This window comes from Micromys minutus (assembly GCF_963924665.1).
Source record: "Micromys minutus genome assembly, chromosome: 25".
In the NCBI taxonomy this organism is placed as follows: domain Eukaryota; kingdom Metazoa; phylum Chordata; class Mammalia; order Rodentia; family Muridae; genus Micromys; species Micromys minutus.
The window spans coordinates 24103931-24122141 of NC_137960.1; the positions used below are offsets into that span (position 1 = coordinate 24103931).

General features: G+C 53.1%; 2 protein-coding genes across 3 annotated transcripts in view; one reads left to right on the plus strand and one right to left on the minus strand.

Moving 5' to 3' along the window:
- The window catches only part of CDH23 (cadherin related 23), a gene marked incomplete at its 5' end in the record, with an annotated part of 329115 nt that overhangs the window by 216777 nt on the left and 94127 nt on the right, over positions 1 to 18211 (plus strand). For both annotated transcript variants that reach the window (XM_080938106.1, XM_080938107.1), the window contains 7 exons: positions 377 to 484; positions 6284 to 6473; positions 6794 to 6939; positions 9203 to 9422; positions 10773 to 10925; positions 12801 to 12914; positions 15104 to 15252. In XM_080938106.1, the coding sequence (XP_080794232.1) occupies positions 377 to 484; positions 6284 to 6473; positions 6794 to 6939; positions 9203 to 9422; positions 10773 to 10925; positions 12801 to 12914; positions 15104 to 15252 (1080 nt within the window). The remainder of the gene's footprint in view (positions 1 to 376; positions 485 to 6283; positions 6474 to 6793; positions 6940 to 9202; positions 9423 to 10772; positions 10926 to 12800; positions 12915 to 15103; positions 15253 to 18211) is intronic.
- LOC308436886 (uncharacterized protein C10orf105) lies at positions 17563 to 17949 on the minus strand (the record flags this gene model as incomplete). Its single annotated transcript, XM_080937891.1, has 1 exon — positions 17563 to 17949. One exon carries the CDS (start codon positions 17947 to 17949, stop codon positions 17563 to 17565), a length of 387 nt encoding a protein of 128 aa, XP_080794017.1.

The following is an 18211-nucleotide window of genomic DNA, read 5'->3' on the forward strand; positions in this document are numbered from 1 at the left end:
GGTTAACCTGGGGAGGTCAGCGGGAAAGTCACTTTGTTTGTGTCTGAGGCTGAGAAGCTCAAAGGATCCTCTCAGGTCCCCGACTGGGGGGTGGGGTGGGGTCACCTTCACCTTTCCCCCAAGACCAAGTGGCTGAGAGAAAGCCTGGGTCACAAGGATTTCAGATACCTCCTCTATTCTCTGCCTCCCCTTGGGACAGCACCCACACCACCTCCTTTGGCAGGAGCCTAGCCCCACCTTGTCCCTGACAACCTAGCTTTTCCTAGAAATAAGCAGACTGGTAGAGCTATTGGAACGGAGACACCTGGGTGCCCCAACCCTGCTGCCCTTGCCCTCATTGACCCTCATGGCCACGGCGCCCCCTTGTGGTCCACAGGTGAACGTCACCCTCCTGGACATCAATGACAACCACCCTACCTGGAAGGATGCTCCCTATTACATCAACCTGGTAGAGATGACACCTCCAGACTCTGACGTGACCACGGTAAGTAGAGACACAGCAACTGCCAGGCAACCTATCACTGGTGGAGAATTCCCATGATCCCCTGGCCTGACGCAGAGGCTCCTGGGCTTGGTGTTTCATCCCAAGCTGGCCCATGTCCTTTACCACTGAGGCACGGCAGTCATCGATCTGGTTAGTTCAGTCCCACATCAGTTCCCAGAGCTACCTCAGCCTGGGATTGAAGCTCACCCCAGGGACCCTCTGGCAGAGGATGCCAGGTGTTCACCCCACGTCCAATGTGCAGGAGATGACCTAAAGCAGAGAAAGGAAACACGGCCAGAGATATTGGGCTTACTCTATCCAACTCTCAAAGTCAGATTTATAAGCTTTTCCTCCCCTAACCTTTGAACTCTGTTTAGCCTCATCATGGAAGGCTGGTCCCCAAATGTCTGGCTAACCGCCACCCAACAGTCCTGTGATAGACATGAACTCTGACATCTCTCAGTAATCCTATTGACTCAACGCCTGTTCTCTCCTACACTACCCCAAGAATGTCTCTCAAAATCTCTCTCATTCTCTGGATACTCTCCCCTGACAGCAGGACTCAGAGCTCAAGGCCTTGGAAACAGTGAGAGGTAGTGCCGGGACTTGAACTCAGGCTTGCTGGGCTTTTTAGTAAGGATTTAGAAGCTACCTGACCCAGCCCTTGTTCCTCTGTAGACTCGTAGGACACCTGGCAGAGCCCCTGGTCCCGAAGAACTGGAATAATGTGTAGACTAGAGCAGGCTCAGTAGCTTTGATTCGGGCTCTGACAACCTGCCCCACCCACCCCTGGGGCCTGACCTCAGGGTTCCCACGCCTCACTGGTGAGATCCAAAAAGTGACAGGCTCTTATCAGGACCAGATGGAGAGAGTGGAAACCTGGACAGAGGGGGAAGGAGGGTGTGGTCATCCAGTGGTCCTCAGCTGTGTATCCTGTTCCCTTCCAGAGACTCCCAAGCGGCAAGACAGGGCAGGAGATCCAGCATGCCTGGGGTTTCAAAGCTGGGGACTACAGTTAGAAATCTCTAGCTGGGGTTCTTGCAGGGGCCACTAAGGCGCTGGGTCCCAAGGCACTCTCTGCTGCCACCTTGTGGGCACCATGGTAAAACTTCAGAATAATCCCTGCGTTCCCAACTTGGGATCCCAAGAATGGTTATGGAAAGCCCACCTCTGGACACACATCTGTCATTGAGTTTCTGTAAAATTCCTCCCAAAGGAAACTGGGAGCCAAGTGATGGAGGTACTCTATGGGGTAGGGGGTGGGCTAGACTGCAGAAGCCCTCAGCCACCAAGGCTTAGGGCTGTGTGTGGAGGCTCTGCCTCCCGGGGGGACTCATGTCATACTCTGCCCAGACTCACCACTGCCTCCCATCTTATCCAGTGTAAAAGGCAGAGTCAGGGTGGAGAGATGGTTGGGTGGTGAAAACGTCTGCTCACGACACTCCATATTGATATTGGTTGGAACTGGCCTTAGTCTACCTTCCCATACATACCACACACGTACACATGCCTCTGCTCACACATGTTATTAACAGAAAACACATCTACACACACACATCCATCATGCACACACATGCACATATATTAACACACATATTTCCCATAAAATGCTGGGTGTGGCTTTATAGCCAAATGCCCATAACCCCAGCACCATGACGGGCCGACACAGGATTGCTGGAGTTTGCTGGCCATCAGCCTGGCTCTAGCTTCTGCAAAAACCCTGTCTTAGGGAAGTGTGTCAGAGTGTGAGAGAGAAGGACTACTATCCTACACATGCACACAAGCATGCACACACAAGCACATACATGCACACACATGCTTATGCACACACACATGCTCATGCACACACATGCACACACACACAGGCACACACACACATGCACACACACATGCACATGCATACATACATATGTATGCACACATGTGCACACACACATGCATACACACATGCACATGCTTATGCACAGACGTGCTCATGCACACATGCACCAAGAGCCTACAGGAGCCGTCCATGGTTACTGTGAGCAGATATGTAGTCCTCAGACAGCATGGCAGACACAAGGCTACAGCCCCGAGTTTCTCGGGAAGGAGACAGAAAAATCAAAATTGAAAATGCACCATATTAAGCACCTGACAAATGTAATGCGCAGCTTTGGTATTTAAGGTTTGCAGACATTTAATCACACGGAAAGGCAAACTCTAGGTTAGATTCTTTAGACTTAAGAATGTTCCAGAACTTGGTAGAACTCCCAGTTGTGTGTGATGAGTGCCAAGAAACCAGAAATCAAGCGGCGTATTCAGTAATCAAGTTGGTCACAGAAAAGCCATTTGAAGAGGAATCACTGTAGAAGTGCCTTAAGTGTCATCACCCCTAAAACACGTCTGTGAGTGCACTGTAAAGCCTTTGACGAGGCCCCGGGGCCTGGGGTCTCCCTGCAGCCCAGGTGAGGCAGGGCTGTGGTTAGGCACAGGAAAGGTAACAGAATGGTTGGCAAAGGAGCCAAGAAACAATAAGAAGGTGAAACTGGCTGGAACTGGCCTACCACATGCATATACATACATGTGCTCACATATGTGTTAATGAAAGCACATCTACACATCCAACTATCCTACATTGTTATGCACATGTGTGTACACACGCATGCACACACACACATATATACATACACACACATTCCATTGCTTGCACACTCACCTCTTCCTGACTGAGCACTGACACGTGCCCCACAAGGCTCTGTTTCCTGACCTCTGCCACACCTTCTCCTTCTCTCTGTCCCAACTTAAAATGCCATTTCTGAGTGGCTCACTGTCCCCTTCCCCTCCAAAATGTCTCCTTCTGAGAAGTTCCACAGTCCAGATTTACCTGTTAGATACCTTCATGTAAGGAAGAAGCTAGCTTAGTGGGTAAACGGGCAGCCTCTAGTGCCAAAGGACCCGGGTTCTAATTCCAGTGATACCAGTTGTCAGCTCTGTGGCCTTAGGCAAGTTACTGACCCTCTCTGTGTTCACTTCCACTCCCTAGAAAATGGAGGTGGTAAGTCTCCAGTTGAGACTGCTGTGGGCAGATCTTGTGGGTATCTGTATATGTTGTGTGGTGTGTGTGTGTGACGTATGACCACCTCAGCTGTCAGACCTTGCACTCTAGCTTACTTGAGTCGGGGTCTCCTGCCATTCATCACCCCATTCTCCAGGCTTATCTGGCTCAAGAGATTCTAGGGGTTCTTCTGTCTCTGCCTGCATCCCACCCTAAAGGTCTGGCATCACATAACCATATTTTTTGCTTCCAACATTTATGTGGGTGCTGAGGATTTGAACTTGGGTCGCTGAGCTTGAGTGGCAACTGCTTTGCCTGCCTGGCTATCACCCCAGTTCCTTGTGTTGGATTTTGATTAGTCAAAATGCCAGAAGCACTAGGACCTGTCAGCTGCCACTCTCAGGAGTCTCTCTGTCTGGTTCACGGTGGAGGCACAGCCAGGCACAGCCCAGCTAAGCGATATAGCTCCAACGCTTGCTGTTTAAGGCTGCGTTCAGCTGCTGGGTTGGTAAAGCTCACCTCATCTGAGTGTCTACCCTGGCTCTTCCCCATCTGGAAAATCTGTTGGTGGCCCAGGGGCTACTCTAACATAAGCAACAGCCACGACTGAGTCCAGAAGCCCAGAGGGATGGAAACCCAGGATTCTCCAGAGTCTTTGGCAGATGAGCTTGTTCCTGTGCGTCCCTGCACCTAGTGCCCTCTGGGCCAGAAAGCAGATGCATCCTGGGCCTCAGTATCCGGGATATGTGGGCTCCAAAGATGTCTACCTGATGGGTGGACACTGCAGGCTAGATGCCTCTTTGTCTCTGTCTCTCTCTCTCTGTCTCTCTCTCTGTCTCTCTCTCTGTCTCTCTCTCTGTCTCTCTCTCTCTCTCTCTCTCTCTCTCTCTCTCTCTCTCTCTCTCTCTCTCTCTCTCTCTGCAATGATCTTGGGTCCAGCTCATCCTGCTTCTCCTGTGGCCTCCTTCAAGGACCTGCTGATCTGCTGATGGGCATTGATTTAGAGCCTTTCAACGCCCTCCAGCAAAATAAAGAAGAGGGAGAGGGAGAGAATTATTCCCCGTCAGGCAGGAGAAAAACGACGAGCGTGAAATGGGAAATAGATGAGGAGAGAATGTAAGTCTACAGACTTGCTCAGGAGTCTCCAGGCTGGGTCTCGGCCTCTGTCTTCTCCCGGGCCCCTTCCCATCCCACGACCAAAGGCCAGTGCCCACTCCTCCCAGCTAGAGGACGGGGCAGCTCTCTGGACGTTCTCTGCAGGAGTGTTTCTATCACTATGAAATTGACAGCACGTGTTGACCTGGCACGGGTTGTTTTGGCTCCAAGTCTTGGTTTCCTCAGCCAGAAGAACGGGTATGAAGAGGTATGCCCCTTCTGTAATGGTTGAGACACACAGAAACTCAAGGGACACTTGTTTCCTCTGTCCCTCAGCGACACAATGCAGCCTGGCTTTAATTGTGCCTGGGATGAATTGTCTCCTGTTGTAAAATGGAGTGGTGAAGGCCCATTATAGAGGCCAGAGACAGCAGGGTCACAATACAGTGAAGGAATCAAGGACTGGAAGGTGGGAACCCCTCTGTACCCCTCAGCTACTACAAGGCTAGGGAGAAGAGAGGGTAAAAGGAGTCTGGAATGAGATGTCCATGCTGAAGAGAGCCTCACTGGTGAGGGACATGCCCTGTAAGCCTCTCTCCCTGCCCCCAGAGCCCAGAGACGGTGACAAGTAGAGCCCCTGGCCACATGTCATATATCTATCTGTTCTGGTCTAGTGACCCCAGAGACACCTCAGCTGGGGATTAAGCCAGAGCAGGGACAAATTCTGCTGCAAGAGCATAAAAGCTCACATCAAGTGAGACGAAGAAGCTGACCAACCCTGGCCGTCATTGCCCCGTATTGTGAAGTTAATGATAGTGTCCTGATGCAGCCCCTGAGACCTACAGCCATACTCCCCTCCCCCCTGCACCCCCTACTACAATCCCATCTACCTGTGATGTCATCATGGTTCTGTAACACCGAGGGAGGGGTAGATGGGGGGTGAGAGCCACTGTTGTCTCCGGACTCTGGGCGACTACCAGAGGGGGAACAGGATCAGCACAAGGCTAACGCTGTGTGACCTTGAACCTGGCCCATGCATCTCTGAGCTCTGGTTTTCCCTCAAAAGTGAGTCCCAGCTAATGACTCCCTGCCCAGGCCTTGGTGTCACAGGACCCCAGTGGCTTTTCAAATCCTTAACCATCAGAACTGCCAGATGGGGAGATAGAAGGCCTCCTAACCACTATTCAGGTTCCACAACCCAGGGCTCCCCAAAGCTCAGTAGAGGGGGAAGCCTTCTCAGCCTTCCCAGCCACCAAGCCGGGAACTTCTGACCCCCTTGCTTCTAACCCGAGTCCCGAGAAATCAGCTTGTACCATCAGTTTATGTTGTACTGAGGAGAGAGCCCAGGGCTGCATGCACGCTAAGCGTCGTTCTACCAACTGAACCCCATCCCTGGCCACCCTCCTTATGCCTGCCCATCCCACCGTTTTACATGGGACAGCCACACTCGAATAAGGAAGGGACTTCCCTGTAGTCAGCTGATCGATGAAGAGGCCGAGGAACCCAGACTTTAATACCGGTGTATTTCCTGACCCTCCACCTCCTGCTCCTAACAGAGCCCTCACGGAGCGAGAGTGCCAGATGCCTGAGCTTCTGCACTTGGGTCTGGGCCAGGGACCGCAGTGTAACTCAGTTAAGCGGTCCGTTTTCTTCCCCCCCCCCCCGAACAGGTGGTAGCTGTAGACCCAGATCTGGGGGAGAATGGCACCCTGGTGTACAGCATCCAGCCCCCCAACAAGTTCTATAGTCTGAACAGTACCACAGGCAAGATCCGCACCACCCACGTCATGCTGGACCGCGAGAACCCTGACCCCGTGGAGGCGGAGCTCATGCGGAAGATCATTGTCTCTGTCACGGACTGTACGAACTCCTACACCACCATCCCTGAACTTCCACATAGGCAGAGCGCCTGACCTCTGGGGATGCCCCCATGGGTGGTCCTTAGGGGTCTTGGAGCCCACTCAGGAGGGCTATCTCCTTATCAGGATAAACTGTCTATATCCCAGGTGTGACCGCCCCCAGGGCACCCTGTGGAAGGGAGGAACTGAGAGAGTCCCATGGGTTAAGCTCCTCCTCACAGGGACCCCAGGGGAGTGGGATGACGGTTGGTATGTGCTTTCCTTCCTCCAACACTTACACACATTCTCCCATCTCTGTCCCCTTCTTCCTTGTCCTTTCAGGTGGCAGACCCCCTCTGAAGGCCACCAGCAGTGCCACAGTCTTTGTGAACCTCTTGGATCTCAATGACAATGACCCCACCTTCCAGAACCTTCCTTTTGTGGCTGAGGTTCTTGAGGGCACCCCTACAGGAGTCTCTGTCTACCAAGTAAGTGTGGTTCATCTCCCCTGTCCCTGTGGACCAAGGGGGTCGCTGCATGCTTCGTGCTAAGGATTTTCATGAGCGTTAGGGATGCTAGTCAAGAGCCCCACAGTATGTAAGCCAAGTGGCTTGGGATAACCCGTGCTGAGAGGGTTATGGTGGCTGAGGTAATCTGGGAGGCCTCTAGGGACAGAGCCTCATCTGGAAAATCTGGCAGGTTTGGAGATATAAAGGCCAGGGCAAGGAATAGAATCAGACGGAGGCAGAAACAAAAAGGGTGGACAGAGTTCCAGGAAGCTAACTCAGGAAGTTTCCCCATTCTACTGGGGTCTGACCCAAGACGCCAAACCTCAAAAGTTGTAGATGGTTCTAGAACAAAACACCAGACACCCGTGACGCAGCACCCCTATAAAAAGAACCCTATTTCTTTTTGTGAGCCCTCAAGCAGCTGTGCACAGAAATGAGACCATCCCTATTTGAAGAGACTTCCAAACTCCCCCGTGGCCCAGAAGAGGCAGGGTCTCTCTCTCTCTCTCTCTCTCTCTCTCTCTCTCTCTCTCTCTCTCTCTCTCTCTCTCTTCCCCCCCCCCCCGCCCATCACCTGTCTAGACTTGGAGACCCCGAAGGTGCTGATTCAGAGAACATAATGTCCTACCAGGAGTGTCTTAGGGACTCTGGGAGACTTTCAAGGTCGAGATTGTGAGTTTTGGGGCTGGGGTACAGCCAAGTGAGATGGGTGCAAAGATTATTTTCCTTGCACGACAGAGGCCCGGAGTTCCAATCCCCACCACCTCAAAAGAGAAACACTGGGGTCCAAGTGTACCTCCCAATTCTACCACTCTTGCTGGGTGACCCAGAGTAAACTCCTTAAACCTCTCTGAGCCTCAGCTTCCTCACCTGAGAACTGGCTGCCCAGCCGTGCGGAGGATATGCAGCCAGATGGAAGCAGGGACACATGGTCACTGTGGAGTTTGGTGTGTGTGGCGTGGTTTATACACGAGACAGAGAGACCAGTTGTCCCTGCTCCAAGCACACAGTGCTGTGTCTCAGGATGCTAGAGAGCAGGACCTTGGCTGGGCGCCCTGGCTCTTTTCCTGTATGAGGAGGTTGACCCCTGAAGATTGGGGATGTTCTCCTGAGCCCCCAGCAGGGGGAGCCTCCACCTCAACCACAGCAGACAGACAGACTCCCCCCCCCCCCCCCAGAGAAATTCCCAAAGGATGTGGGAGAGAGAGTAACAGGTCTCTGCACACCCCAGAGATGGCGGTGGGGTGGGGTGAGGTGCGGTGGGGGGAAGCCTGGGGTCAGATTTTACAGGTGTTCAGCACTACAAGGAAGGGCTATGGGAACTGGGAATACGTAACAGGGAAGCCTCAGATTCAGGAAGAGTTTCCGACTTAAGCTCCGTGCCTCCTAGTCCCACCCAGGACCTCAGCCAAGAGAGATCTCTGTGGGACATATATAAGAACTTTTTTCAGGGATTAGGGTGGGAATTAAGTCAAAGTGCTGAGCTTCAAAGGCAACCAGCAAGCACGAAGGAAGCTTGTCCAGTCTCCGCACTTAAAGGAGGCCATTGTCTTGCAACAGCAAAAGCCTTGCTTAAACCGCAGCACTCTTGTCCTTGCTGTGGTTCTGCGCGGTTAAGTTCTCAGGTGTGAGCCCGTGAAACTCTCTGTGCACTGGGTCCCCTGCTGGGGGAGCTTCTGGCCGGGACTGCAATTGTCAGACCCGGGGAGGAGCTTCATCTGACTTTATCCCAAACGGAATCTTTGTGTGGCATTGAAGAACAGCACCGAGTCTTCTTACCCACGTCTCTATTTTAACTCCTAAACCAGAGAGGGGGGTTGGTTTCTGAAGGCTGCAAAGCCATGGAGATGAAAGGGTGCTTGGGCTGAGTGGTACTCCCCTAAGGACTGGGAAAGGGGAGAAGGTTCTGGGCCATGGTGAACGATAGGAACTCAGGGCCTATTGGAGGCTGGTAGAGTTTTCCAAAAGGATACCAGGAACTGAAGGGCAAGCTCTGGGGGGCCTGGATCTGGTCCTAAGCAAGTCCTTCTCCCCGTGGTCTCCCTCAGTCCATTCGGACTGAAGATCCTCTGAGAAGCTTCCAGCTCTGACACCCTGCTGAGTGGCCAGGCCTGAGGTGTTTACAGGGGAGTAGGTGTGTCCAGTGCACCAAGCTCTGGTTAGTAGGAAGGGAGAGGTCACTCCCAGGAATGAAGTGCCCATCCTACGTCCACTCCCTCACGCAGCCTCTGCTTTCTCCCAGGTGATGGCCATCGACCTGGATGAGGGCCTGAATGGGCTGGTGTCCTATCGCATGCAGGTGGGCATGCCCCGCATGGACTTTGTCATCAACAGCACCAGTGGCGTGGTCACGACCACAGCCGAGTTGGACCGGGAGCGCATCGCCGAGTACCAGCTTCGGGTGGTGGCCAGCGATGCAGGCACCCCTACCAAAAGCTCTACCAGTACACTCACCATCCGCGGTGAGGGGTGACTCCTGCTAGGAACTGGGTCTGGGGTGGTGCCATCACTGGCCATTGGGCTCCAGAGCCCCCCTTCCCCTGACGGAGACTCTCACTCCTCCTAACCTCCCATAGCAGGAGCTACAAAGAGGGTCCCAGCGCTGGGACCCTGGGGTTCTAAGCAGGACTGTCTTCTTAGGAAAGCCAGTGCTTTGTAAAGAAGATTCCCTGTCCTGTGGGTGTGGACCCATAGGGCTTCTCGTGGAAGGGTAATGGCTGCAATGGGAACAGGGCAGCTAGGAGCTTCCAGTCCCAGATTCTTCACCCCTTGGGACCAAATGCCACTATGCCCACCCTGTATGATGGCATACAATTTCCCATCTGTAAGGGTTTGAGCTCTGAGAAAGATGGAGAGATTGGCAGTGTGTGTGGCTGGCGGCAGGAATGAGCCTGTGCAGGGTTTAACCTGGCTGGGCCCTTCCGGCTCTCCATCCCGAGGATGCATGAAATAGGTGAGCCTAACACAGACACACAGCCTGGTCCTTCTCAGTTGAGACCTGGGATAACGAGGGTCTCGGAGCCAGCTGTTCTCTCTCCTGCGGATACAAGACTCCCTTGCAGATGCCAGGAGTGAGTTTGGGGACCCACTTCTTCACCAAATAATAAGTAGGAGGTGTGCCTCTTCTTCAGAGAGGACCCACAAAGAACCTCTCCCAAGCTCAGCAAAAACCAGAGATAGTAACAATGGCCTGCCACCTCTCCCAGTGACACCACAGAGAGTCGGAGAGGCTGCCTCACTTGTAAGGGTTACCCAAGGATGAGGGGTCTGCTGGGAAAGGCTGGGCACATAAATATTTAGGGGAAATTAAGTTTTTAGAGAGGATAAACTTCCGAGCCAGCTTCCTGGGATCCCCAAGATCGCTCTTGCAAATGATGACAGAGCTCCCCCAAGACCACGGCCCCTCCACTGTGTCACTAGATTACGGACGCCCTGGGCTTCTCCCATCGACAGTGTGTCTGATAATGCCACCTCAGAACGATGCCACGGGGGTGGGCGTGGCTGTGGACCGTGTGAGAAAACCACAGTGCGGCTGTTGTTTTGTTAAGGGCATCGGGGCGTGGGGATGCTTTTTGCTTCTCTACATCTGACAATCAAGGACTTAGTGTGTGTCGGGGGGGGGGGGGGGAGGGAGTTTCTAGCTCTGGTCATCTTGAACCTGGATGACTCAGCCACCGTACGGGCCTCCTGGATTCATAACCAGACAGTACTGACACCTAGGCCACCCGGAGCCTACGATCCCCTTGGGAACCCTTGCAGTGTGGCCCCAGAGGTAGACCGACCTTAGGCCAGCATGTCCCTTCAATTTTCAGTGTTGGATGTGAACGATGAGACACCCACCTTCTTCCCTGCCGTGTACAACGTGTCCGTGTCTGAGGACGTTCCCCGTGAGTTCCGTGTGGTCTGGCTGAACTGCACAGACAATGACGTGGGCCTCAATGCGGAGCTTAGCTACTTCATCACAGGTACTGCCTGACAGGGACCTGGACCAGACCAGGCTTGGAAGGGGGGCATCGGCCTCCTTGCCTCCCCAAGGGCTTGCTCCTGGTTCCCAGGGAGCTTCGAGGCTGGAGGTGTACCAGAGACAGGCAGAGGGGACAGACTGGGGTGCCCCTTCACCCTACTTCAGAAGGTAGTCACTGCAGGAATGTGGTTTCTGGAAACTCCTATTGTCTGAGAGGCAGATGGTTCGAACCCCCTAAATGGATTAGTGTTGGTTGGAACATGTTCGACAGAGTTGTAGCTAAAGCTGACAAGGCCCTGTCCTGGCTCTCTGGAGAAAATGAACCCGCCATGGTGGTAGGACCCCGTGGGAAATGGCAAACATGTGGTTGTCATCTCATGAGCTATAACCTGTTTTCTGCTTTCTTCGACGCCTGACCCACCTGACAGGCACTAGAACACACATCCCTCGGCTCCCATAACCACCTTCTTTCTGCTTATGAGCCATCTGGAGCCCTGTCTCATACATACGGCAGCTACACATGCATACCGGTGCACATACGCAGACTACACCCTAACCCCCTCCCCTCCCTACCCCACTCCCATCCCACCTCCTACCCCCTCACCTCCCCACCCCCCATCTTCCCACCCCTCCACTCCCTACCCCCCCCTCACTTTCCCACCCCCCATTCTCCCACCCCTCCATTCCCCTACCCCCTCACTTTCCCACCCCTCCATTCTCCCACCCCTCCACTCCCCTACCCCCTCACTTTCCCACCCCCCATTCTCCCACCCCTTCACTCCCCTACTCCCTCTATCCTACCACCCCTCCACTCCATCCCCTACCCCCTCATCCCCACTCCTCCACTCCCACTCCCCTACCCCCCTACCCCGCCACACCTCTCCCCAACAGCAAGGGTTCCCAGGCTCACACTCACTCTGTCCCTCGTGGCTGTTCAGCCTCAGGCTCTCCTCCCCAGACTCTCCCCTCCTTTCCTCTTCACACCCACCTCCTAGCCCAAAGACCATCCCAGGAAGCCACTGAGACGCCCACATGACATCAGCTTAGAGCTTCTGCTGCTTAACACTAACTGTGCTTTATTTCCTCCTGGGTTCTGTCTCTTGCGAAAGATACATTAGACTGTGAGGAGCCTGGGAGGTGACTTCTGGGTTTTTCCCTCGGGGACAAACCCTATAAAGAGCACCTGAAAGGGGATGGTTCCTGCTCACCTGCCTTGAGCCCTTCTAGATGGTTAATCTCTGTAACCTATTGAACTGCCTCAATTGTTCTAAGCACAGTACGGTGGCTCCCTCTGCTGTCCAGAGTGCTGTACTACAACCTGTGTACCCGGGAGGCATTTCTCTCTCTCTGGTCCATCCCCACCCAGCAAGGGGACCGCCATCCAGGGACACCCAGCCCACCTGTCTCCCATCCATGTGCCCCTCTACTCCATTCCAGTCCTCCATGAATTTCCACTCAGAGATCTGTAGTCCTTTTGCCCCTCACAATCCCCAAAGATGAGGTTCCTGGGAAATTCACACCCTCTACCCTAGTCAGTCCTTAGCCACATGTAAAACGTCCCTTACCAAAGTTGGCTGCTCATTCTCCTCTGAGAGAGATGCTAGGATCATACAGGCAGGACCCACACTCCAGAGTCAATATACAGAAGGAGCCCAGGACAGGGCGCAGAGCCTCTGATCAAATGGAGGTTAAATGAACTGGTCCATAATTGGAGTACCTGGTACACAGTAGGTGCTCATACAAGCTTCACCCTCCACTTACAAGAGCATCTTCCTCTGAGGGACCCTACACAGGCTTCCACTTAGGAGGAGAGCCGTGATGCGTCTCTTTGTAGAGCTCTACTGAACAACCTGCCTTCCTTCCCTTCTACCCGCAGCGGGAAATGTGGACGGGAAGTTTAGTGTGGGCTACCGTGATGCCGTGGTAAGAACTGTGGTCGGCCTGGACCGTGAGACCACAGCTGCGTACACACTGGTGCTGGAGGCCATAGGTGAGTACTAGCTGCCCTGCATACAACCTGCCTATCCCAGCCAGAGTTCATATTGAGCTAGGCTTAGCGTCAAACCACTGCCCTGAGGCCAGTGAAGAGAGGCCCACCACACTCACAGGGCTCTGAAGGTGGGTGGCTACCATCATGCACTCCCAACTGCGAAAGGGTAAAGCCACGTGCAGGTCAGTAAGTAGACTCGTGGCCACTAGGCTAGAAAGCAAACCAGGGAGGGAGACATGAATATCACACATCCATGTGTGAGGGCACATATTTATGGTCCTAACGCTGGGGAGACAGGGATGGAAAGAGCAAGAGTCTAAGAACATTCCCAGCTTCACAGCAAGTTTGGGTCCAGCCTGGGCTACATGAGACCCTTTATTCACATATCAAAAATTAAAAAACAGTCAGTGACAGTCAGGGCTGGGGGACACCGTTGGACCCTTTGGTCTTCCTGCTTTTGGTTGCTCTGACCCTGGGTGTTGATTGTATCATTCTCTGGACCACGGTGACCATTCTTAACAGCCACCTCAGTTCAACATCCTCCCTGTTCCCACCCCCAATGGCTCCTTCTTCTCCTAGGAGCCCCCTCTCAGGTGTTGGTGATGATTGGTGGGTAAGGAATTCGCTATGATGCCCATCCAACCCACTGCCCCTCCCACTCAGCCATGCTGGACCATGGCTGACTCTGTCCTGCTCTGCTCTCTGCCCATCCCGAGCACAGCCTGGGAAGACACTGCCTTTTGAGGGGCTATCACCCAGTGAGAGCCAGCAGAGGGCTTTGGTCCCATCCTTTATGAAGGTCTCCCAGCTCAGCATCCTCAGGTTAGTTAGGGTTTTATTGCTGTGAAGAGACACCATGACCAAAGCAACACTCATAAAGGACAACATTTAACTGGGGCTGGCTCACAGGTTCAGAGGTTCAGTTCGTTATCATCAAGGTGGAAGCATGGCAGCATCTGTGCAGGCATGGTGCTGGAGGAGCTGAGGGTTCTACATCTTCATCTGAAGGCAGCCAGGAGGAGACTGGATTCCACGGGGCATTGATTGAGCATAGGAGACCTCAAAACCCCTCTCCCACACATACACACAGTGATGCACTTCCTCCAAGGCTACACCCACTCTAATAAGGCCACACCTCTTAATAGCATCACTTCCTATGACCAAGTATCAAAACGTATGAATCTTTAGTGGCCTAGAAAAGGGGCCATCTTGGAGGCATGCTGAACTGGCCAGCCCAGTGATACTTAGTGGAGAACGTTTTTTAAAGCCTTTATTCTGAATTTCAGATGTTCAGTCTCTTGAGACAAGAGACACCAAGTGTCCCCGGGCTCACATTTTGCCCACCATCTGAGACTGGAGCAGCAAACGCCTGCCTTTGAGGTGGCTGACACAGGTGTCTCATTCTTATCCCTCAGTTCTCACAGCATCCTGGCTCTGACAGCAGGCTACGTTCTACCTCATCGTCTATGTGGGTCCCCGGCTTGCTGGGACAAATTAAGGCAACTTTGGTGGCATAAAAGAGCCACCTCCTGAACCAAGATATACCCACTGCCCCTCCCAGCTCAGCTGTGCACACCTGGCTCTGTCCTGCTCTAGGTGTTGGCAGAGCCACGGTCCCTCTGAAGAACCCTTCCTTGCTCCTTCATGTCTGGCAGCTCATGGCCCCACCTCACCAGACCTTCTCTTTGTTGGTGGTTGTTTTTTTGAGACAGCACTCAAGTAACTGGTCTCTCTAATAATCCTCCTGCCTTGGCTTCCCATGTGGAGCTACAGGCATGCACTGTGATCAGAGCACAGTGTCTTTTAATTCGCCTAATCACGGGCTGAAAGGATAGGGGACTGACCTCCCTTCAAGATCTCCAACTTAATTATGTCTCCAAAGGCCCCTTTTATTGAAATGAATGATGTGCGCAGGCTCTGAAGAATCGGCCACTCGCCCTGACTTCTTCAGTGCCTTGGTTAGTTTGGCTGTGCGCTGGGAAGGAGAATGTCCCCCCTGCTTCCCTAGGTTGTTGTGAGGACTGAATGAGCCTGGGACATCATGTCAGCCCTGGGACATCATTAGTGTTGTTGATGATCCGAAAGGACAATGAGCCACCATCTCTTGAGGCTGGTGTAGGACAACATAACTCTGGCCGTCGGCCTAGGGTACATAGCTTCTAATGCCTGTTCTCCTTCACCTCCCTCAGACAATGGCCCGGTGGGGAAGCGTCGCACAGGTACGGCCACCGTGTTTGTTACAGTTCTGGATGTGAATGACAACCGGCCCATCTTTCTGCAAAGCAGCTACGAGGCCAGTGTCCCAGAAGACATCCCAGAGGGCCACAGCATTGTGCAGGTAGGTGGCTAGAGCCAGGCAGGGCTCTGCTCAGCCCTTAGGGCATAGACTCAATAACCTCATGCAGCAAGGGGTGTGGACAGCAGGGGTCCAGGGTGGGCTGGAAGTGGCTTGCACTTCAAGAAAAATGGTCCCTCCTCCCTCCTGGGAAGAGTGGGCCCTAGTCTGTGTTAGCTGAGGACAGGGCCCTGGCTCACCTTGCTCTCCCCCAGAGCCTTTCAAAGCAGTGGGAGAGAGAGAAGTAACTCTTTCCTGGAAAAGAATCAAGGAGAGAGAGCCAGGGCTCAGCAAGGCCAGAACAGTGCGGCTTTCACGGCTTCTTGGCCAGGTTCCCCTCTTGGAAGAAAGCAGGCGGAAGAAAGGGCTTCTTGGTGCAGTGTAGGAGACACAGCTAAAAGGCCCAGAGGGAGAAGGACCCTGGAAACAAAAATGAAGAACACACACACACATACATACACACACACACACACACACACACACACACACACACACACACACACGGAGGGGGAGGGGGGAGGGGAGGCTCTCCGTTGCTGGGAGGGGAATGATGAGTGGTCTGTTTCACTCACTGTTTCAACTCATTCCCAGGGTGAGCCAACTCAGCAAAGATGGGCCTGCCGCTATGGCCTGTTTCCTAGCTCAGAAGGGAAAGAATGGGAAGAGTAGGAAGTAGCGTGTGCCTCCCTCCCCATGTGGGCACTGTGAATTGTCAGGAGAGGCTCAGAAAGTGACTTTCAATAGAGTACAGGAAGGACAGGCAGGCACAAGTCCAGCATCTGGCCCCAGAGGGAGGGGGGAAATGGGTCTCTTCCTCTGGCCTTAGCTAAGAAAGAATTACAGTCCCACCACCACCATGGAATAGTAGGGCCCCACCCTTGCTTAGTACCTGCCGCCCTCAGCTCACTGATAGGCTCCCCAGAAATTGTAGCTCACCGAAAATAAGAGCATCATAGCTGGTCATGAGGGAGTCTCATTCCTACATTTTAGCCTAAGGTGGTTCAGGGACTTGAAGAAATGGGGGGGAGGGTTGTTCAAAGATGGTTTGTGGAGGAAGCTGGTTTTCTTCCCTGCCCTGAAATGTTGATTTCTATGTGTGTAAGACTTGGGTCCACATCCTGGAGTTCCTGAGTGTCACAGGGTTCCCCCAATCTCCTCGCTTCTCAGATGTTCAGGGTCTCAGGACACTTCTTCCCAGGCCTTAGAAGTGCTCTATAAAGATGCCCCCTCCCTCTCTGAGGTCACAAAGATGCAGGAGCAAGGCACAGTGACCTTACCTGCATAGCATGCTTGGAGAGCCACCTTCCTTTAGGGCTGCCACAGGGGACGCTGGGAAATCAGTGTGGGTCAGGCTCACACCTGATACCTGCTGCCTTGGTGAGTGGGGCCCAGTGAGTGCTGGGACAAGATCTGGCTCCCTGCTGCTCCTGGCTTATAGGAAAGAAGACAGGCAAGATGGCGGTGGTATATGCTGCTGGCCTCCCCCATACAGAGGAGACACAAGAGCAACATCACCTCTGGTGCTAACAATGGCCAGACTCCTACCACAGTGACACAGCCTTCACCTAGCCTTAGACAACACAGCCCAAGTTTTGTTGGTCCAATTTGTTTTGATTTTATTTGAGTTGTGATTTCATGTTTAGCTCAGGCTGCCCTAGACAATCCTCCTACCTCAGCCCGTTGCATGCTGGGATTATAAGTGTGAATGTCCACACTCAGCATACAGAAAACATCTTAGTCCATCTTCAGGTCTTCCCAAGCTGTCCTGACAGGTGCCACAAAAGATGCTCGTGATATGATCCTTACCAGTGCCCTAGTTGACAATGAACAAAACCTGCCAGAACAGGCAGGAAGGTCAAGAAAGAGATGCTGGGTTCCTTTCCCTGGGTTATCTCAGATGCAGGTATGCAAGCATGCCACTTAGCTGAGCTATCTGGACCTTTTAGTGACTTGTTTAAGCTGGACCTTCAGAAAATGAACAAGACTTCTGGTAGACCAAAGGGTGCTATTCCTAGAATTAGTAGATGCCTACCTTCAAAAAGGGTGTTCTGGTGCCCTAAGTTATACCTCAAAGCCCCAGACCAAGGTCTAGAGACCTTTAGGTATTCCTCTTTTGATTCAAAGGTCTGTCAACAAACAAAATCAGGAGCCTTCAGAGTCTTCTAGGAAAGGACATAGACTAAACACACAGGAAAATACTGAGGTGCTTTAGGGGTGCAGAGTATCTGTACCACTTGTTCTATAGCCTGTGCTGCCAGGTCCCATCAGAGGCAGGATGGTCTTAGGTGAGCCTGTGTGTGGATGGGCACTGTGTCACATCTTGGTGGCTTCAGTCCAGTCATAGTCACCTCGGTGTTCATCAAGACCCGGCAGAGGACATTGCTGGATAGTAGGCCTGCCTCGTCGGAAGCTGTGCAGAGAGCGTCGCAGGGAGCCCAGGCGCTTCCAGAGCCGGAGTCTGGGCTCACTGGGGCTCCCTGGGTGATGCGGCATGCATTCCCGGGCCCCTTGGCGGCCAGGGTCCAGGGCAGTTGGCTTACACAGCATCATGAAGAGCAGACAAGAGGCCAGTAGTAGAAAAATGCAGGCCAGGGCAATAAGAATCGGCACAGGGTCGGCAGCCTGGGTGGAAATCCAAGAAGTGGCAGGAGTTGTTAGGAAGGTTGGAGAGCTGGGGAGGCTGGGGCCCTCTGTGTTCATGGTGCCTACAAGGGCAGGACAGAGAATCAGATCAGAGCAGCTGCATCCCAGACAGGGACAAGTGAAACTTACCTGGAGCAAGCCAATGGGGGCTGAGCAGTTAGTCATGCTTCCTTGATAGCATGTCACAGGTTAGCATAGTGAGGCATCATATATGTCTGATTGGTGATAAGGCTGGGTCTGTACCTGGGGCTCCCTTCTGCTGTCCCCTGCCCCTCTGCTGTGAAGTATATGGGATATAGAAAACTTTCTGGCATTTTAT